We start from the raw sequence: 20,100 nt of genomic DNA, 5'->3' as shown, positions 1-20,100 counted from the left end.
AATACATTTTAATCATCCTCGTCTAGAAAAATCACATTATTTCGTATCCTGTTTTAATTTTACTTTTATTACTGTTAAGAAAAAACATGTTCCAACACATTCCGTAGTTGCTACGTACACGACTTCCGTTAGGAAGATCTTTGGTTTCAGTTAAATATCAATGGTCTTTTCACCAGGTTCTTACTTTTATTAATGTTGATTGTACAAGTTCTTTTAGAAATAGTCAAGGCTTACCTTTCATTGTTCTTAGTTCAGAACGTTTGTAATTATTAAAAAGTTGAAATATCTGTATACTGGTTCTTTAAGTTCTTTGTGTTAGATTTATATTTTACAAACGAAACGAGTAAGTTTGCAACCACATTTCTCGTGCTCAACTATTGGCATCCGAGAAGAATGCTAGGGCATTTATCTTGTACATCCTGATGCAAAAGTTGATGCGGTTAATCCTTGAGCGTTAAGACTAATTCTTCTATTTCCCCTCTCTGATCTCAGCACGGCGCTCAACTGTTTTTCTCGTCCAACAAGAATTAGAAATTCTGATACTTTTCTGAGCCCGACTAACCAGAAAAATATAGGTAATACAGCCAATACTTGCAGTCTTAAGTGAAATCGGTTGTATCATTCTTATAATACGAAAAAAGGAACCATCCCTCGTTATGTCTTCTAATGGAAAAAACATTTTCCCAACTTGAATGCTGAACAAAACGACTAAATTTACATCTAAATCATTGCATGTACTTTGCTACGTTTTATAACCGCATTAAGGAAAAGTTAATTCCTCCTATAAATACGCGTTCTTCGTGTCATTAAATGCTCCATTTAGTTCGATGAAGGTCTGGGTCGGTTATCCGAATGAAGAGACTTTGATTTGGACTGTGGCTTTGCCGTTTGGTACCAGTCCCACGCGTGAGTTGCGATCTCGGACGATAACTTTACAAAGTCGTTGAAACCAATACGCAAACCTTCCAGTCTTTGTCTTTGCCCAAATATGGTTACTTCTAAAGAAGTGTCTATGTTGAAGTGTTCAAAATCTACAACTGAAGATACGTTTGTTTTGAAGGAAATCCCGTGGATGTGGAACAAATTCTCATCCATCCGCTCTGCTTGCTTCACCCATTTCAACCTTCGCTCTAGTTTCCTCTGAGATGTGGCAGCGGCGTTATAAGTTGCGCATGTCTTGTTTGTGTTTGAGCTAAGGAAGCTGCAAACATTATGGCATGCGATCTCGGATCCCAGGCAACTGTCCATAACGAAACGTTGGCAGATGTCTATAGGGTTACGTTTTCCTCCAAGGTTGTTTGCTAGCGTTTTCTTCCCCACACTGGTGCGACAGGTCTCAAGAGAACTAGCACATTCTCCGTTTTTCATGCAGCTACTGCATTCTCGTTTTACTGTTTGTTCGCATTCTGTTCTCTTTCGCTGTACTTCTCCTTTAGCCGAATTCAGCTCCGACATTTCTTGTTCCAACATCGCAACAACTTGTTTTGCAGCCAAATTTGTCAACTGCAAAACAAAATGGCTCAATTGAGGTATGTGCTGTTAAATAGCTGAGATTTTTTCGCCAAGGGAGCACGCTTTATTGGTTATTTCGAGGACACATGACATCTAACAAAACTGTTCTCGGCCAAAAGTCGCATAGTCGATCGGACGACAGCGTTGGCAATATCTATCACGTCAGAGAGTAACAGTGCCCTGGTCTTAAGCCGTTTTCTCCCACTCCAAGTCGCTGAAGCGTAAGTACTACGAGGGCATGCTATGTAGCTCTACTAACGTTCTCAACTGTGAACGAAGTTATAATTGTGCGACCATTCAAACGATACCTCTATGGCAAAGTACTTTCGCGTGGTGCTATTTGTTTTAGTATTCTAATACGATAAGAAAAAGTCCTTGAATTTAGCTTTAGATGCTTTTTCCTTAAGGGAGGGTCCCCAATAGGGTTCTTCAATCCCGTAATCCCGACCCAAAGTTTCGTGCAATCCCGTAATCTCGAGGGTTATTTTTGGAATCCCACCTCCCGGGCATACTTTTAATCCCGAAACTCCTCCCGATTTTGCTTTCAAATCCCGAATCCCGAGCTTCAAATAAGGGAAATCCCGGATCCCGAAAAACCTATTGAGGACCCTCTTAAGGAGTATGAACTTTTTGACTGATTAGTGGAAAATCAATTGGCATCCTCCAGCTTTAAAGTTACGGATGAAAAAGTGTCCCGCCGAAGTGGAAGAAAATTCTTGAAGAATGATTGACTGGCTCAAGGGTACCAAGAATCCGAAATCTTACCTTCGTTAAACCGTTGTCGAAAACAACCGTAGCGTTGAATAGTGTATCGTTCCTGTTTGAGCTGTAGTTTGTGATGATGTTAACGTTGATTCTGAATGACTTGCTGACGTCAGTTGTAAGATAGATTTGCAAAGAATCATGGGTGACAAGCAGGCGTGTTTCCTCAAATATGCCAAACAATCGAGCATAGCCATCTACTTGTGCCTAGAAGAGACAAACAGTGGAGCATTGTTGCTGTTGCTTGTTCTACTTTCTTTTCAAGGCTACCGAGCCACAACAGCTGGAAAATCACTGAAACACCACATTAATCATAACTATAACAAAATTTTAAAATCCTATTGGCTATCAGCTGTCCTGATTTCAGCACTAATAGGACAGTGTAATAGGACAGTACGTGTCATGCCTAAGTAACTGGAAAGACGCGCCATCAAGCACGCGCTTAAATGGCTTTTTTTTTTTCACTACTAACAAAATTTCCTGTGTTTTGATCTAAAAAAGCCTAAAAAAATATCACAAATTTTGTTATAGTTATGATTAATTGGTTGCAGAATTTCGCTTTGTTAATCACTCGTATGATTACAGACCGAATTGCCAACAGAACTGCCACCTCCCTGGCAGGTAATTTTACCCTGTTTCCGGAGGTTTTCTGTCTGATTTCTCTTTCCAAAAGTGTGAGCACTCGAATGTACTTTCCTGTGGTACTGCAAAATGTACTGCGGTACTGTTTATTATCATAATGCTGTACAAGGTGCTTCTAACTTTTGCGTCTGTGGATGAAATTCCAGAGTGTGACCATTCAAATAACAGCTACTGAGCAGTACTTTCCTGTGGTATTATTTATTATGCTGTACAAGGTGGTTCTAACTTTTGAGTCTGTGCATGAAATCCTATGGTGTGACCATTCAAATAAAAGCTACTCAGCTGTAATTCCTATGGTACTATTTATTATGCTGCACGGTAATGCTGTATACCTTTACATATGGTACTGGTTTCATACGAGCTTCCAGCCAAAGCTTGCGGCTACTTTCATGATTTAATCTGGGCAAAAGTAGGGATGTGAAGTCATCGACGGCTGTAGAAGTCTTGTCTGAAGTGAGTTTTGCATCGATCTCAAACTGAAAGAGGGAAACTGAGATATTCAGAAATTAAGGGTCTTCTTACATGTTGCGTCTGCAAACAACTTGTTATCGAAAGTGAACAATAGGACTAGACTATATATAGCAAAAGAAACATAAGCATTTGTGCGATGATCTCCAGTTTTGGCGTCCGCTTAATTGTTTTATGGGTCATCGTCAACGCAATCAGGAGCCTTCTCAAGTACCCGACTCTGAGTAAAAAGTAATAGAATATTAATTGTTAATGACGACAAACCTCTTTTGGACTAAGTGAAATTGCGCCGGTTGTTTCTATTCCCATTACGCTCATCTTGCCCTTCATGATAAATCCCGGTTGCAAAACAGGTCCACCAAGTTTGCGAAGGTCATGTGCTCCTTTGGCCACTGAAATCTGCAAAGATATGAAAGCACCATGGGGACGTCACTAAAACTAATTACTGATTAAACCAACGATTAAGTGAGTTTTTGTAAACCCAATTACTTGTGTACCTGGAGACCTTCTGGAAATCCTATCGTTGCCATGGCACCTGGAAGTTTGTGTTGAATGTTGCAAAGTTCAAGGAGTTTCTGCAAACTAACAGGAGACAGCGTGCCGTAGAAAAAGTGGCCTGTAGAATCATCCGAAAAACCCAAGAAGAGGTGACCAGTGACACACCGCTGCTGTGAAGAAAAAAAAGGCGTTAAATGTCGAGCGAAAAATTTAATGAGAAGGAAGAAAGAACTTCTTCTAAGACAATTCACAACCTGGTTTAGCACGCGACTGGTTAGCCTGCGTCACGCGGTGTTCCCGCAACGGTTTTCGACCCGTTTTCCCCACTATCTTGGAATATGGAACAGGCTAGCGATTGGTATGGTATAACATTCCGGTCATCGTAGCTAACCTTGATAGAGTCGTTGTCACTACTGTTGCAGTTTGATCCTAACAGAAGGTCGGCCTCTCCTCTTATTCTGCTGTGCAGTGATTGGTTGATTGGTAGTGATACACTGGAAGGAATTAAGAAAAAGAAGCGAAAAATGAGTAAGAAGCCACAAAAATAATGTTGAATTCAACTGTGCGAGTCATAAATATCAGCCCATGGCCGAAAAGAAAATCATTTCGTGTGGACTTAACTCTTCCAGTGGTTTTCCACTTTTTGATGTGGCCGTTATAGTATTGATATGTCGTGCGCAACGTACAGTATACATAAAAGAGGCCTGGAGTTGGTGTGAAAATGTGATGAAAAGTCTCATAGGCACCAAGTTCAAGCACATCACAGGATCATGTAAATAATTTTCATCTCACTGGTAAATGTTTTTTAAAATTTATCTCCGTAAATGGCACATATGACGTCACATATCGTAACGATAGCAACCGTTTATCCAAAATGTGAATAAAAAAGGAATCGTTGCTAAGGATAAGTGATTCTGAGATTCTCCAATCTTCAAAAATATTTGGTGTGGATGAGCGCTTGTAACCCCCGACTAGTTCGCCTACAGATTGACAAACTCCTATGACATAGATGGCGTTTTTATACACTTACCCAATTCTTAGGTTTTTCATAGTCAAGAATTCTATACCCAAAGCCTTCCTCCACTCTGAATGGGTTTGAAAGTTTCCCTCAAGGTATCTTTTGTAATTCTGGAGTGAAAGTCGTCCGCTAAAGGGAAGGGTCTTCGAAGGCTGCTCACTACTGTATAAACCCCCATCGGCGGCAAACTCCATTGACGGCCCTAGCAAACCAAAGACGACCTTCAAAGCAAAGGATTGATCAAAGTTTGACCGCAGTTATATGTTAAATATACAATTCAGCTGATCATACAAACAATTTTTATGGCTTCGGCGGGATTAGGAGATATTGGTGAGTTAAAAGCCTGGCATATTTTAAATATTGCGAACATTTCGGGATATTGACATTAGAGAGCTTAAACAACGACCCTAGGCAGAAACGGATTTACGAGCTATCACGGGCGACTGCAAATTACCCGCCCCTATTAATTTTGTCAGGGGCACTTCGGCCGGGAAACTGGACTCCTTTCGACTCGATTTCCTTTCCGTAATTTTTCTGTAAGTGACGAACGCGGATCCTTAATCAATGATTACCCCCAGTTTTAGTAGAGTGGTTTTCGTTTGAGTGTCGTAAAACCAAAACCAAAGTAATTACTCTGGCCAATCACATAGGACACAGACAATACATTGAACCAATCAAAACTCGAAGTAATTACATGTGGCTGACGCAAAGCGCGGGAAAATGCATGCGAGCGCGTCACAATTGGCTTTGGTTTTACTTCTGATTGGATGAAAAGGTGGCGCGAATCTTTTAAGCCAATCGCATCGTGTAGAAAGTGCAAAACCAATTACTTTTCGACACTCAAATGAAAACCGCTCTAATAGGGACTTTAAGCAATAAGTTTAGATCAGCAAACCAGCAACTTTGCACGTGTACATTTCTTTGCCGTCGTTGAAGGACTGTAACGTGATAGTGTCTAGAATGGTCTGTTAATTTTACCTTCATTTTCATTTTCACTCTGTCAAATGACGTTATTGCTTCTTTTGAGACATTGTGGAAGTACCAATCGAGCATGATCTCTTGCCAGCCATCTGTTGTTGTAGCTTTCACGGTAAATTCACTTTCTCGGCCAAATACATTCTAAACAAACGAGAAACATAAAGAACAATTGGAACATGAAGTTTATTTTCTCCTTTATTTTGAGTATTCAGGTCATTGCCTACAGATGAAAATCTGCCTGCACTTATATTCATCAGGCTAAGTAAAGATACGATTGACTGTGACCTTTCTAAACCATATTCTTAGAAACTCTTCCGACAACTTCGTGTCGGTTTTAACGCGTCTTCAGATACAATCTTGAACGTTTAACACTTCCTTGATTCCATACTTCACACCCCAAGTCCTTCCACAGGTATGTAAAAAGCGTCTCTTATTAGGTGCATGACTCAAATGCAAGTTTGCTTGTAGTATAACAAACCTGGAGCAACTGATAAATTTGACTGTCGTTGTGTGTTTCTTTCGGGATTTGGGCTCTAGTTATCAGGCTCAAACCCACAGGAACAGTGCCAGCCAATGCAAGAGACAGCGGCTGCTGCTGAAGTCCCCCATATGGGGTGTTTCTAAGGTCTACATTATTCGTGGATAATGTTATTCCAACCTAGGAAAAAAACCATAACATTAACATTGAATTAATTGCTCTTCAATCCTCCAAAGGTGATGAGCGTTTTCACTGGTCAACAGCTATGCAAATTGCCACAGAGGAAAGCCTTTACATGAGAAAAGAGTTCAACTCTCACAGGACTGGTTTGGGACATCAACGTGACGGACGTGACGTCACGTGAAAAGGCTTTATTGGGAAGTTCTTTCTAGTATCTAGTGGTACGGTTTATTTTTCATGGGCAGCAGGCGCAGGCAGAGTAAGGAGGAAATTTGGACGTAGACACTGACCGCGAGAGAGACCTCCTCTCTCGTTCACATCTTTATCTTGTGCCCCTTATTTGTTATGCGCCTGCCATGCAGTCCCACTGTTTATCGTCAGTGTTATTGTTGATGTAACCTTTGAGTTGGTGGGTAGACTCTAAATGGCAAGGTATTATATGAAATTTAAGTTGAAAAGGTAGTCTCTTCAAAAAAACTTACGCTAGATCTATTTGACGAAGTCTTCAAGAAATCGAATTGAGGAATTGGTAAGCTAGTCATCATCTTCAATACTTGTGTCATGGTGAGACTGGAACTCGTTATTCCCGCCAAGAGCAGGTCATCCCCACGCAATTTCCCGCCAAAGATCTCCAGTGATGCTGGCACGGCGTTCGCACCAAAGTACGTGTCCCCAGAGAACTTTACCATGAAATCGTCGTTTATGTAAGCTTCCATGTACGGTCTCATAAGACGAAGAACAAACAAGTCTATCTTTTTAAACAACTCGAGTAACCAATTTGAGGGCCTAGCAGATATGAATGCCGTTTCGATGGTGCTAACGTCAATAGGCGATTCGGAGGAACCGCTTAGTTTTACGGTTCCATCGGCCAGTGTTTCCACAGTCAATTTAAAAACAGTCTGGCAAAGATTGAAGTCTCCTTTTGCAATGAAGGTCCCGTTACCAAATTGATACCTGTAGAAAAATTCAACGTTTTTAAGCACGATCTTCTCGTGCACTTTGTATTTTGCCGCTGTCCCTAAAGGTACCAACACTCCAACCACTCTTGAACTCACTATCGAAACTTTCAGTCCAGGCACTGTGATGTGCTGCGGTCTCTGTAAATTAGGAAGAAGCGCTGCCTTGCTGTAGAAACTCCAATCACGAACGAGTTTGTTAAAAGGTAATGAGGCTGAGAAACAGTATGTTGACTGCTCACCGCTTGGCGAAGTTAACATCGTCGTTCCGTTGACTATCTCTGACCAGACGTTCTTTAGAAGTTTGAATATTCCGTTGTCGTACTTGTGTACATTAATTCTTGAAAGTGCGTCGCTGTCACGGCATACGGGAAAGGTCTCTTTCAACGGTTTCATCGTGACTTGACCAATATCTACAACATTAGAGAAATAAAGAATAAAATAATTCAGCTTTTTTTAACCTCCTTATTATATTTTCCCGACATTTTTGAGGCTCAAAAAATGCCCACTAAAAATCACTTTTCGTCGACCACTCGCAGATGACAGTTTCATCATCATTTCAAGAAAAAAAATGGTATGAAACAAACATAAATACATTTCTACCACTCACCACTGTCTTTCGCCTTCGGACAATCATGTGACCGGCCTGTAAATTAGAAGACCACACAAGACATATAAATTTATTTTATAGGGAATAAATTATTGCGCTGAAAGTTGCGGATCGAAAGTCCGGATTCAATACCTAGGAGAGACTACAAGGGATCGAGTCCTAGCCGCGTTTTTGGTCTTTGTTTTGTGGCTGTCATGACTCCCTTGCAAATGGTCAGTTTGAGGTTTATAGCTCGTAATGAATAAGGAAACATGAACAAAGTCATCATAAGCCCACGAAAAACATATTTTAAGGGAGCTTTAGCAACGACGACCTTCTACGGCAACGAAAACATCACTATTTATAAGACCTTGCTTGCGGTTATTCCGACTCGCGAAAGATCTCAAGTGTAGGTGATTCTCCTGGAACTGATTCTTTTCGACCGCGCCCAAGCTAGGAGAGAGAAAAGGAAATTCGTAGTCTTTTGTTTACCTCCTCCATATAACAGAACGACTACACGTCTTAGTCGTGCAGTGACGGCAAAGAAATGTGCAAAACAGGATGATTGATGCACGTGCAGAGTTGTTGTTTTGCTGATCAAACCTATTGCTTTTTTGACGTTCTCGTTGCCGTCGCCGTTGTCCTTGCTAAAGCTCCCTGTTTCGCTGGGGAAACTCACCGACGGGTTCCAGCTTACAGTCCGGATGAAAGGACGGCACCTTGGAACAGTTTGGAATTATTTCATCAGCAACAGCACCTAGTCTTGTTCTCAGCAGTCGAACCTCCTTAGAACATGTTCTTCCCTGTAGCACTTCACATTGCTCTTTACACAGAAGTTGTGGCTTGGGACACTTTCCAGGCTGACATGGTGGAAAGAGACTGTAACACAGAACGTTTACAAATGACCTTTTGCATGAAGGACGCATGTAGTCTGTCAGAATCGCCGCAGCAATGGAAATCTTTTCATCAGACTGCTTTTGTGGTTTGAAATTAGGAACGAAGATATCTGAGATATATTTGGAGCAAATTGTTCCTTTGAACGGTTGGCAACGTCCACTGAAAAAAAAACGCACTTTATTTTAGTGTCAAGGTATTTAGCACGAAAGTACTAATTGGGGACACTATTTGTACGTGGTCATCCGAGCCACGCGAAGGTCCAGCAGCTTGCAATACAACTAGAAGGGAGTACCTTCATTTCTTAGTTATTTTAAGACCCTGAGAATTGGTCCGGCCGCGGTAATCGAACCCGCGACCTGCATGAAAACAAAAAAACAGTGCTTTAAAATTATACGAATAAGCGCATATTAAAAATACACTAATTCCGCCGCACCAAGTAATATACTGCTTTTACAATTTGCGCAGCCCTTTAACAACAACGCAGAACTCTCCGAAACATTTAAGTGAAAAGCAGGGTTATCGAAGTAAGGAAAAAAACAACAGCTTTTTCCAACAAATAACTGTAATAAGCGCTCAAAATCTAGTTTTTCAACTGCACTTGTCTCTGGGTTCAGTAACCCTCGATCTATATTCTGTTGTTGTGATACAGGTTCACATTGTCTTCATTTTCGAGTTCGTTGAGTATTCAAAGAGGACAAACGGCAACTTTTTGTCGCTCGAAATATTTAAAAATCGTAACTGATCTGAGTATGATTGAATTGATGGAAAAGTAACACTAGATAATATTAAAAGACAATCAAAATGGTTTAAGAAAACTACCAATAAATAAAAAAGTTATAAATCTGGTGACATACCAAGTTTCATTCTTTCCTGAAAAAAAAAATGAAAATTTGTACTTAAGTTAATAAGATATTCCATGTTAAAACCATATTTAGTAGAGGGTCCTCTCTATTTACGATTGTTTTAGCATGGTTTTAAAACGAGTGGGAATGTTTTAACAAGTCAAAACACAATGCCCAGCCGACGGGAATTAGACTTAACTAATACAGGGTCTGTGCATCGGTTAATCGAACGGCTTCAAAAGCGGCATAGTTGTGTTGCTGATCTATTTAGAAACCTCAGCACTTGGTTCTATTTATTCTGAGTAAGTAGTTTTTACTCTCGCGTCTGGGGACGAAATCCTATGGTGTTGCCATTCATATTAAAGCTACTGAGCAGTACTTTCACATGACACATTTGTTGACCTTAGCTACTTTTTGGAGTGATCAAGGATCAAGACCGCGGTTACTTACTTTTCACTTCTACTCTCACTTTAATAGAAATTTGGGGGCGAAAACCGCGACTTTTTGCCACACAGTGATATTCACCCCCATCTTGGAATACAGCATTTCGTATCCGCAGCTTAGAGCGTCTGCCTGTAATTCTTATGCTGATTCTTTTATTTTCTGTTATTGTCAGTCCATTCTTCTTCCATCTGATTCGAGGTTTGGGTTTCCCTGTTGCAGCGCAAATCAATCCTAATCCTCTACCCTCTTTTATGGTCTTATTCTCTGGGTGCACTGTGATGTTCGGAGGTTCCCCTAAAGATAAAAAAGAGTTGATGTTATTAACGGCTTATGACGGCAAAAGCCAGATTTAGCAACGACAACGTAACATCAATTGTGAACGCGAAAGTCGCTTGGAAAGGTAGCGCAGAGCCAAGGAAACTGGGGAACATGTTAACACGGCACGCAGCCGGGCTAACGTGGTCTGAGAGTCTTAAGGCACTTCATCTCGTATCCACCATATCGCAGCCGTGAAAGCCCTAACGCTCGAAGTTTGAAATTCTCTCATTTTCCAAGGCATGGTTGTTAAGTTCATAGACTTTCGGAAAGCCTTTCACGCAGTGCAAGTGCATAATGTTACGGGCAACGTCCGCTGGACAAGGATAACGCGTGTCCTTGGAACAAGATCCGCAATCATGGAGATGCCATGGAAGAAAACGTGTCGTGAAATTAAACACCTCGGACCATTTTGGGGAACTACCCGGAAGCAGTTTTAGAAGGAGCGGTAACGTCATAATCCTGGTTTTCACAAAAATGTGATCTAAAAGAGGATATAGTTTAGCGTTTGTCCGGCATAGAGATTAGCTCACTACAATGTGCAATGCGGTTCAGAGAGGATACTGTCATATATGGGCTATATAGGTATGTGCCGCTGTGAAGGGTATGGTTTTCAAACAGTTTACTCTAGGATAGGGTATATAAATCAGAACATTTGGGTCTAGAATAGGGTATTATTTTTCCGGAAACTGATCAGTTGGTTGAAGATTTTATCTAGACTAGGGAAACAGCTACTCTAGGATAGGGGGGATTTGGGGAGTTTACTCTAGTATAGGGTAGCAAAATTTAGCTGAACTAGCTCTGGTATAGGTTAAGGGTTCCAGGGTCCCAGCGGCACATCCCCACCCAGAAATTCCTAAAGTGCCCCCCCCGGGAGATTTTGTAAATTGATTTGGACTTCCTATTGTTGACAACCCATTTATTAGAAGAGTCTCTGACATTTTCCACTGTTAAAACGTAGGAGACTTTGTCATGGTGCTTGAGATTTCTCTACGGCAAAGTGTATTTGAAAGCAGCTTAAAAATACTTGCTAAATGTTATGTACCGTTTACTGATTCCGGCTCAACCTCTCAAACAAGAGCATAATGTGACAAGCGACGCAAATAGTTGCAAGTTTGAAGTTTGGTTGTCTTGGTCCTGGAGCTCTAGAGCCTTACTAATGGCTTTGGTTCAGAATCAACTATTTTGACCTTGCACTTATTTGTGGTTATAGACACTTTCGATCTGGCAAGAAAAATGAAAACTTAAGAGATTTTGTTAACTGATTGGATTTCCTGTTTTTACGCCATTGATTCATATTTCAAACTGACAGATCATTCTCCATGATCAAAACTCTCACCCTCTCATCATATTTGGCGTCCAACCAGCTTTCAAAAATATTTCCCGAATGATGTTAAGCTTTCACGACAACAAAGTACCAAATAATAGTATCCAGAGCTTCCAGGGTGAGTTTGTCTTGGCTGCCCGGCCAAATTATTAAGAGCAGAATCGGGCACGGTGCAGAATTACGAAGTCTGGTCCTTGTTTGTTTGTTCTGTTCTTTTGTTTTCTGTTTTTTTTTTTTACTTGATTTATTGATTTATTCATTGATTCATTTTTTTTAGCACTTTCAACAAAGCACAGAGATTGTCTGGTGCGATAGCTCAAAACCAGTGTCCGCAACTATTGTAGTCCTTTTACATCTAGCCGGATTTTTGAAAACTTTATCGCCAAATGGACCTGTTTCGTCCAACTGTGTTCTCGGCCAAAAATTATCTCCCAAGTAGCTATGATGAAAACTACGAGTGCAGCCATTGCTTTTTCCTCTTCTCCTCCTTTCCTTCTCCTCTCTCTTTCTTTTTCTCCTTTCCTTTTCCTTCGTTACTGTGATTTTGGAGCTTCTCGGGCTTAAGAATCCTGCCTTTTGACTGCAAATTTCGTTAGGTTGGTTTTCAAAAAATCTGTTAAATTCGGCTAGTCTAGATGGGGTCCTGCAACGAGGCATCCTCGTCACTGCAAGACGGGTATGCAAGGAGGAGAGGGGGTAAAAATGGGGGTGTGGGGTGATTATAATGACCACTGCAGAAACTTGTATTTTTTTGTGAACTGCTTTCACTTACCATCACTGTTCCATTTATTCTGCAAAGCAAAGAAAAAGAAATTGATAACTGAAATTGAAAAATGCCGACAAAGAAGCCTGGAAAACTAGGACCAGTGTGTGTGTGGCACGGCGTACGAGTTTGAGGAACACAGCCTGAGTTAATTCAAGATGGGTCTAACGTGCGTTTGCACATGTAGATCTGCAGGAGCCCGCCCAAGTTTCTTGTAATCCGTTTTGTAGTATATGTACTGATGGGGTTTGCTATGAGTGTTTTACATTGTGTTGATCGGAGGTAGCCGTCAAAACATCAAAGCTTCGGTTGTGCAAAGCGGGATAAGAGGAAAATTTGACTTAACTTTGAAAACGACGAGTCAAATTCGGAACGGGAAAAAACGCCTATGAACAAAAAGAAGAAACAGGAAACAGGGTTTTGAAGAAACAGAACCGAGATTCAAAGTTAACCCTGGGCGGGTTTTAGTTTCTCTGCCTTCGACCAAAAATAGATCCAGACGAACAAATAACTCATGATTAAAAGGAACTTTTAACTATTTTGCCAATGTTTTTTGTCATGATCTAATTTGTCTCAAACGGGGGTTTGAAACTTTTTTTTCTACGGTCGCGGTAAAAAGGTATGTAAAAAGGTATGTAAACGGCTTGTGTGGCCGTTTTGCGGAAATTTCTAAAAAGTGACCGACCGAATAAGTAAAAGTGGTTAAGCGGCAGTAATTTCGCATATTGCCCCTTGTGTTATAACATTGTAACAAGTAGAACAAGTTAAATCAAACTTGGTGAGGAGCATTTTCCTATTCAGCGACAATTTGCAAAAATTGATACAATAGATGAGTTTTTATTTGTTGTTAAGAAACCTTAGTATGAAATGTGGAACTCTAAACTTTATTTCCGGTTCGACGGTTTAATGTAGAAAAGATCCACCTTACCTTAGATTACAGATGCCAACTTTGTCTAACTGTATAATTATCGTCTCATAAACATAGGTGTTAAGTTTGCACTTGTATTTGTTTGTTCTAATCTTATTTGTTCCATTTCTTAACCCAGATAACCATTGTTTTATATTTTTCTGCTTTTTTAACACGGATAGCCTCAAATGTTTATTTAGGTAAAACTTATTATCACGCAGCTGTTGTTTTTTGTTTTATTTCTGGATTGTAACAACTTCCCTCTTAACCATGCAAAATAAACAAAAAAAGCGTGGGTTCTTCGTTCCAGAAGCAAGGCTTAAGCGGCGTTGAGTTCAGTGTCTTGTTTTATTTGCTTCCCTTTGCGGCGAAGCCTTAAAAATTCAGACTAAAATATTTTTAAAAATAGTAGAAATGGACGAGCCCAGCTAAACATGTTTGATTAATTAAGTCACACCATAAGATCACGTTCAGTCACTCTGATATGGCTTATATCCTATAAATTTCTCGCCGGACAGGGTTGATATATTTAACAAATTAATACTCGAAATTGAAAACATTTGCAGCATTCAAAGCAACAAAAGGTCCTTCAAATGTGCAGAACCAAATAGTGCCAGTTGTCATGGGCCCTGAAAACTTGCTACTTGGTCGGAAAACAATGCGCCTGATATTTCCGCTTCAGACTTGATATTTTGGGGCGGCGTGCTTGTTGGTTGTTTTTTAAGGAAAAAATTTGGATTTTAATTCTAAAAGAAAACAGCTTTATAAGTAACGGAAAGTAATCGTCGTATATCAAAACATGTCTTAACATTAATCTAACATAGAAATTACTTACTTTACATGAAAATTGCATTTACAACTTCTTATTGTAATGGTATTATGTGAGCACAAACAAGATAGAGAGTGCAAACAACGATCGTAGTATTAGATCTCCCCCACCCCCTCGCTCGTCAGTTGAACAAGGAACACACATTTGCTTTCGGATCATTTTTGCGAAACTTGTCGCTCAGTAAAACTGATTTGGTGATAATTTTCGAGACAACCGGAAGATACCCAGAGCCCTCATTCAAAGGATTGTTTCCTGTTTGCTGAGCAAAATGCGCACTTGTTCGGAGGCACCGTGGTAGAAAATGGTTGGTGCATGCGCAGACAGTCGCATGCCCTGTGGAGCTGCTTTGTTAGACAAAATTTTAAAATTTCATTTTGTAAAATGCTGAAAAACAAATAGCACCATTCAAAACTGCCAAAGAAATTTGATTTGAATGGCAACACCACAGTTTTAAAACAAAACTGAATGCAGAGCTGGCACTGCTGATTTATTATAGGCCAATATTTCGGCTAACAAAATTAGCCTTCCTCAGGGCCAGAACTATACCGAGAGAAAATCTCTCTTAACGGTTCTTTAAATGTGAATATATTGTCCACAGACCCAAAAGTTAGAGCGCGTTACTAGACTACATCTTTTAGCATCATAATATAGACGGGTTAAGAGAGCTATAGCAGTGCACTAGGTCGTGAAATGACAACGGAAGAACGCAAAGTTTAAAAAAATAAATCCAACATGTGCCTGAACTGCCACTGGATAATTCAGCGAGCGACTCTGAGTACAAGTTAAGATTTTTGTCCGCTGTTCTTTCACGCAAACTCATAAGACAAAAACCTTCTGATTGATTCTGTGTTTTACGTTTCACACACCCTTATGTCAGCAGTTATTAAACGGAGCTGCAACTTTTCAGGTTTCTGCATGTTTTACGATATACGCATGCAGATGAAATAGACTCTGTTGGAGATGTTAAGTAAATAAACAAAAACTGAACGTGATAAAATCCCAATTTGCCCAGCCAATCGTATGGGAGTTTTTAAATAGTTTGTAAAATTGCTTCGTCTTATTTTTTGGATTTTGGCAGCTTTTTTAAGTGCCGGACTTGACCCTTTTTAAGCCACAACTGCTGCAAAAGTCAACAACATCCGTGTTTGGAGCCAGTTTTCCGTTGTGATCTTCAATTTTGACATTCAATGAAAGAGTTCTATGCCAAGATGTAATTTAGTGGTCAAAATCAGAGATCGTGTTTCTGTCGTAATGGTGATAACGAGCAAAAAATAGCTTCGTTTAAACCTTTTAAATGGTCGATTTGAGGTACGCGAGAAACCAGAAAAATGTGTGGAGGCTGGGGACCCTAAGGCGAGAATGCCCGCTCTGTTTTAGGGCCCTGCACGTGGTCTTAGCTTAATATTGAAAGTACTTTCCTTCATACCAAGAAAGTTTTCAGCAAGTTGATTCCCCAGGTTTTAAGAACCTATAGTAGTTGCTTATTATTTGGCACTTAGTGGTCAGGAACAGAGTTAATCCCTGAGAATAGTTCAATGATGGAAACTTCAAACTCGTGAATGAAATGTGTCAACGTTTCCACGCAATGTTTTGCACCCTGCGACCTCAAAAATTCCAAGTCCATCCCGGTGAATTGGACCCCGCTGCTCAGGATTCACAAGCCTCTTAATGCGCGTTTATTTTTTCATTTCAAATGGCAGGGATTCTTTGTTACCATTTCAATTTCTTGTCAACAAGTAGAACACCTAACTGAGCCATTTTTCAGCCATTTAAAGCACCCTTCTAATGGCATTTCGTAGTTAAAGGTGTCAGATTAAACTGGCATTGCAAAGACAAAACACGGACAACTGAAGACCCCACGGTTTTTCGAATGTATATTTTAATTAAATGTTTGTTTATACCAGTGACCTTGGCCATTTTAAGCTCCAATTTACAGTACATCAATGTAAAAATGTTTTGTAATCTCGACTGTCATCGCTATTCACAACAAACCCTATTCATCAGAATTTAGAATGACATCAGCACCATAGTGCTCCATCTCCAATTAAATTCAAAAGATTAAACTCCCGGGGAATATTTCAGTATTGATTTCTACCCCGGGGCGATCATGAAACCATACATGGTTACAAAATGCTAATATGTATTTTAGCTAAAAGAAACAAATATTTGGAAGTTTTCCATTAAAAGAAGTCATTCATATACTTTGTAATTAAGTAATTTAATCATCAATGTGTGAGATTGCTTTAACTTTATACAAAATAACGTTTAAGAGTGATCAATAATAACTTAAAAAGAGCTGTATATGAAAAAACTTGAACATAATTTACAGGTATGGCCTGTCAAAAACTCTGATAAAGTTTAAAATTCCATCAGTGCAAGCTCCAGAAGAGAATGCTAACAAGTTAAAAAAAAATCTCTCAGTAATGACCTTTTTTGTTTAGAGTCTATATGCTGAACTTTTTGTAACGTTTTTCAGCTACAAAAAAAGAAAGAAAGAAAAAGAGGGAACAGTTTGTCATTTTAAGGTTGGTTTTGTTTCTTTTTCGACGGCTTCAAGGTCGTAGAAGACAAAATTACGCTTACCTTAAAGACTCAATAGAAAAAGGGTAGACGTGCAATCTTCAGTCTTTATTTGTTAACTGACACTGGCAGTATGTAACTTAATTGTCAAATGAAGATTACCGCAAAAAGATACTACTTAAAATCAAAGACCTCTCGTTATAATGAATCGTAATCCAATCATGAAGCAGTGAGAGAGATTTTCTAAGATTTCCGAATTCAGTTCTACTGAGATATTTATAAGTTTTGACGTTGATAGGCCCTCTCTTAAAGGACTTAGCAATCATGTTCCGCTGAGTTGAATGTAAAAGTGCAGTAAAGTTGTTTTGAGGCTAAAATGGGGTCTTAAAAACGATTCCAGTCATTTCGCCACTTTTCAACAGTAACAATGTATTTTCCACACTAAACAGGGTTGAATGAGTCAGCTATCTACTGACTCCCAAAGCGAAACAAGGTCTGGGTGGTAAAAGCTAAGGTCGGAACGGCACAGTAGAGTTAAGATTAGCAAACCTCATTTTCTTAATCGTCGGATGGATGAAAACTTACCGTTTCACTTGATCTGCTGTTCGTTGCCGCAGAAGTGAGATTAATTCCAAGTGAATAAACCACAGCCGAAAGGAGCTTAGCATGTCAAGCTAGCGCGCGGCAGCAGATTAGATGACCCTACAGTATGCTTGCGCGTGCAATGGTTCAGTGAACTTATGCAGACGGGCCTTACTTCTAAGTGGGCTTTCATTCTCAATAAAGATCGAGTTAGTTCGGCCAGTAGGTTATTATATGAGTGGAAAAGCTTTTTAAAGTAACCATGTAACGTGTATACGTAAATAGAAAACGGAAGAGGCGCTAACCCTCTTCAGAGAAATAGGATATTAAATCAGGGATTCACCATATGTAAGACAATAGAACAACTTAATATCTGATTTATCTATAACCCATTTTTATTAACTCAACTTTCGCCAGCAGAGTTTACCTTTTAAGTCCGGTTGAAAACGTTTGGTGTGACCACTTGTTGTCTACACTTTTCGCAATTTTGTCCCACAAAAGCAAACGTTTTTTCATTAATTTTGAGTTCAAATACAACTGCAGGAGGTTTATAACATAAAACTTTGAGGGTGACAGTGAAGAATTCCTGATATGTGAAACGGAGGCCCTGAAGATTCGATTGCCCTAAGTATGCATTTTCGCGTGGTCAACAAGCCATTTGATACATGCAACCAGCATCTGACTGAGAGGCGTCCTGTCACCTTTTCGCGAAAAAAGCGAAATAGCTTAAGAGGCTGTTGCGTTTATAAATAGTGTGTGATAATCTTGTAATCCATAATTGGTAAGCTTCAGTTCTTACAGAAATAGGCAAGCAAAATGAAGGGAAATTATTCGAGTGGTTCACGTCAAGCCAGTGTTGTTTGGGCGCGATAAAATAATTTGTATAGTCCCAAACACGATTCCAACATATGTTTCCCATTACATGCCAAAATCTTCGTTTTTTGCAACATGTGTTGCCAAAAAACTCCCTGCCTCGACTTAAAATGCCATTTTTTAAAAGACATCTGCGGCGATGTGCTGAGATCCAGCCAACAGCGATCATTACAATAAGAATCTGCTAATGCGACTCTCCTATCGGAAACAATACCAACGTTTTATCGCCGTTAGGGGAAGATGACTTTATAGTATAAACATTGTGGTCCTTTGTTCTTCATTTCCTTATTGAAAGCCGTACATTTAAAATAATAAGTGAGCGATACTAAAAGCCCAAGGCGAGGAGGCAACCACACCAACTTGATCGTGACACCATACACCTTACAAAACTGAAAGACTCCTTGTTTTTCACGAAAGGAAGGATTTCTAATCTTACCTACAATCGCACAGAAAGAACACTTTTATTTCTTCTCAAAAGAATACTAGTCAAAAGCTTGATTACTGAATAAACCTCAACTTGACGCTCATTTGCTGCTCCATATTTTGTGGGATGATACAAGAGATTTCAAAGTATCACTGCATCACATTTGATGAGCACGAAAAATAATCAGCATATTTTCATCTTTCTCCCCATTTAAAAATAAATACAAGGAAATAACAGTGAAGATTTTTGGCTGTTATGAATTTAATGTACGTAGGAGGTCAGTGTTTGAAACTCGTTTTAACAAAATAGAGCTTCTTAAATGAACACATTGCCCTCGCGCCTCTTAAAGGACATCCTGATTCGAGCAGTGTGAAGCCATTGGTGCACAGATTCTATCCCAAGTAAGCTGCCCGGAGCGGGTCGTTAAAACATTTTCTTACCTAAAGTCCTTTACTATCTAGCTCTCCTTCTTGCCAATTTCGGTCTGGAATATGAGCTCTTTAGTCAGGTATTGATTAATTGTCCCAGTTTGCGTGCGAGTGGTTGATTAAGGCGTTCCTTCTCAGTTCGGGAGCAACTGAGTGTCAAACATAATTGTTCGGATACGTCTGTTACTTTGCCCTTTGAAAGGCCTTCTTGACTTGCCCAAGTTTATAAATACAGCAGTATTAAGGTTAACAATACTAGAAAAAAAGAACCACTCACCAAAGGTTTGGCTTCAGTCAACTTCAGGACGTCTTTACCGTTGAAGATCCATAGAAGGGCGAAAAGGCTCATCTGGCGAAACAACTGTTTCCCTTTCATGGCACCTGGATGATCTGTACCACTTCTTCAGGCTAAAAAACAAATCGAATTGACTTGATACGATTGAAGTTTAATCAGCTCCCTCTCTTAGAGCCACGCGTCAGTGAAACGAATTCGATGCCAGGGCGTTTTTGATTTGATCCTCAGTGATCCAATGCCACCTAGTAAATGTGGCCTGCTGGATGAGATCGTGTTTACTTATCTAGTGGACCACACACAGCGACACTGATTTTAATGACACACCCCCTCGGATTAAGCAACTTGAAATGATGGACTTGGAAGACTGAAAACTAAAACGCAATTCAAGTGGTTAGCCTGGAGTCAAAGGGACGAGACAGCCAACATCCTTTGTGTTTTTGCACGTCGTGATTCAAATTGGAACTAACATGACAATTTAATCCTTTATGTCGGAATTTTTTCTAGCAAATGTTGTTTTTCAATACGTGAGGGGTTTCTGCACATTTGATGACCTTGTGGTTAATGTACTGTGAT

General features: G+C 39.8%; 1 protein-coding gene across 1 annotated transcript; it reads right to left on the bottom strand.

Moving 5' to 3' along the window:
* Window positions 1–49: 49 nt before the first annotated feature.
* On the bottom strand, window positions 50–19,875 carry LOC140953888 (uncharacterized). Its single transcript, XM_073403266.1, has 16 exons — window positions 19,510–19,875; window positions 12,679–12,697; window positions 10,271–10,558; window positions 9,833–9,848; window positions 8,761–9,137; window positions 8,103–8,138; window positions 7,019–7,905; window positions 6,357–6,536; window positions 5,879–6,019; window positions 4,913–5,121; window positions 4,274–4,376; window positions 3,882–4,052; window positions 3,649–3,783; window positions 3,249–3,392; window positions 2,278–2,481; window positions 50–1,503 (listed from the first exon to the last, which is right to left on the bottom strand). The coding sequence occupies exons 1-16, from the start codon at window positions 19,606–19,608 to the stop codon at window positions 820–822; spliced, it is 3,693 nt and encodes a 1,230-aa protein (XP_073259367.1). The 5' UTR covers window positions 19,609–19,875; the 3' UTR covers window positions 50–819.
* Window positions 19,876–20,100: the final 225 nt, after the last annotated feature.

This window comes from Porites lutea, chromosome 12 (assembly GCF_958299795.1).
Source record: "Porites lutea chromosome 12, jaPorLute2.1, whole genome shotgun sequence".
Lineage (NCBI taxonomy): Eukaryota > Metazoa > Cnidaria > Anthozoa > Scleractinia > Poritidae > Porites > Porites lutea.
Note: the sequence above shows the minus strand (reverse complement) of the source record. Positions and strands in the feature narration are given on the sequence as shown.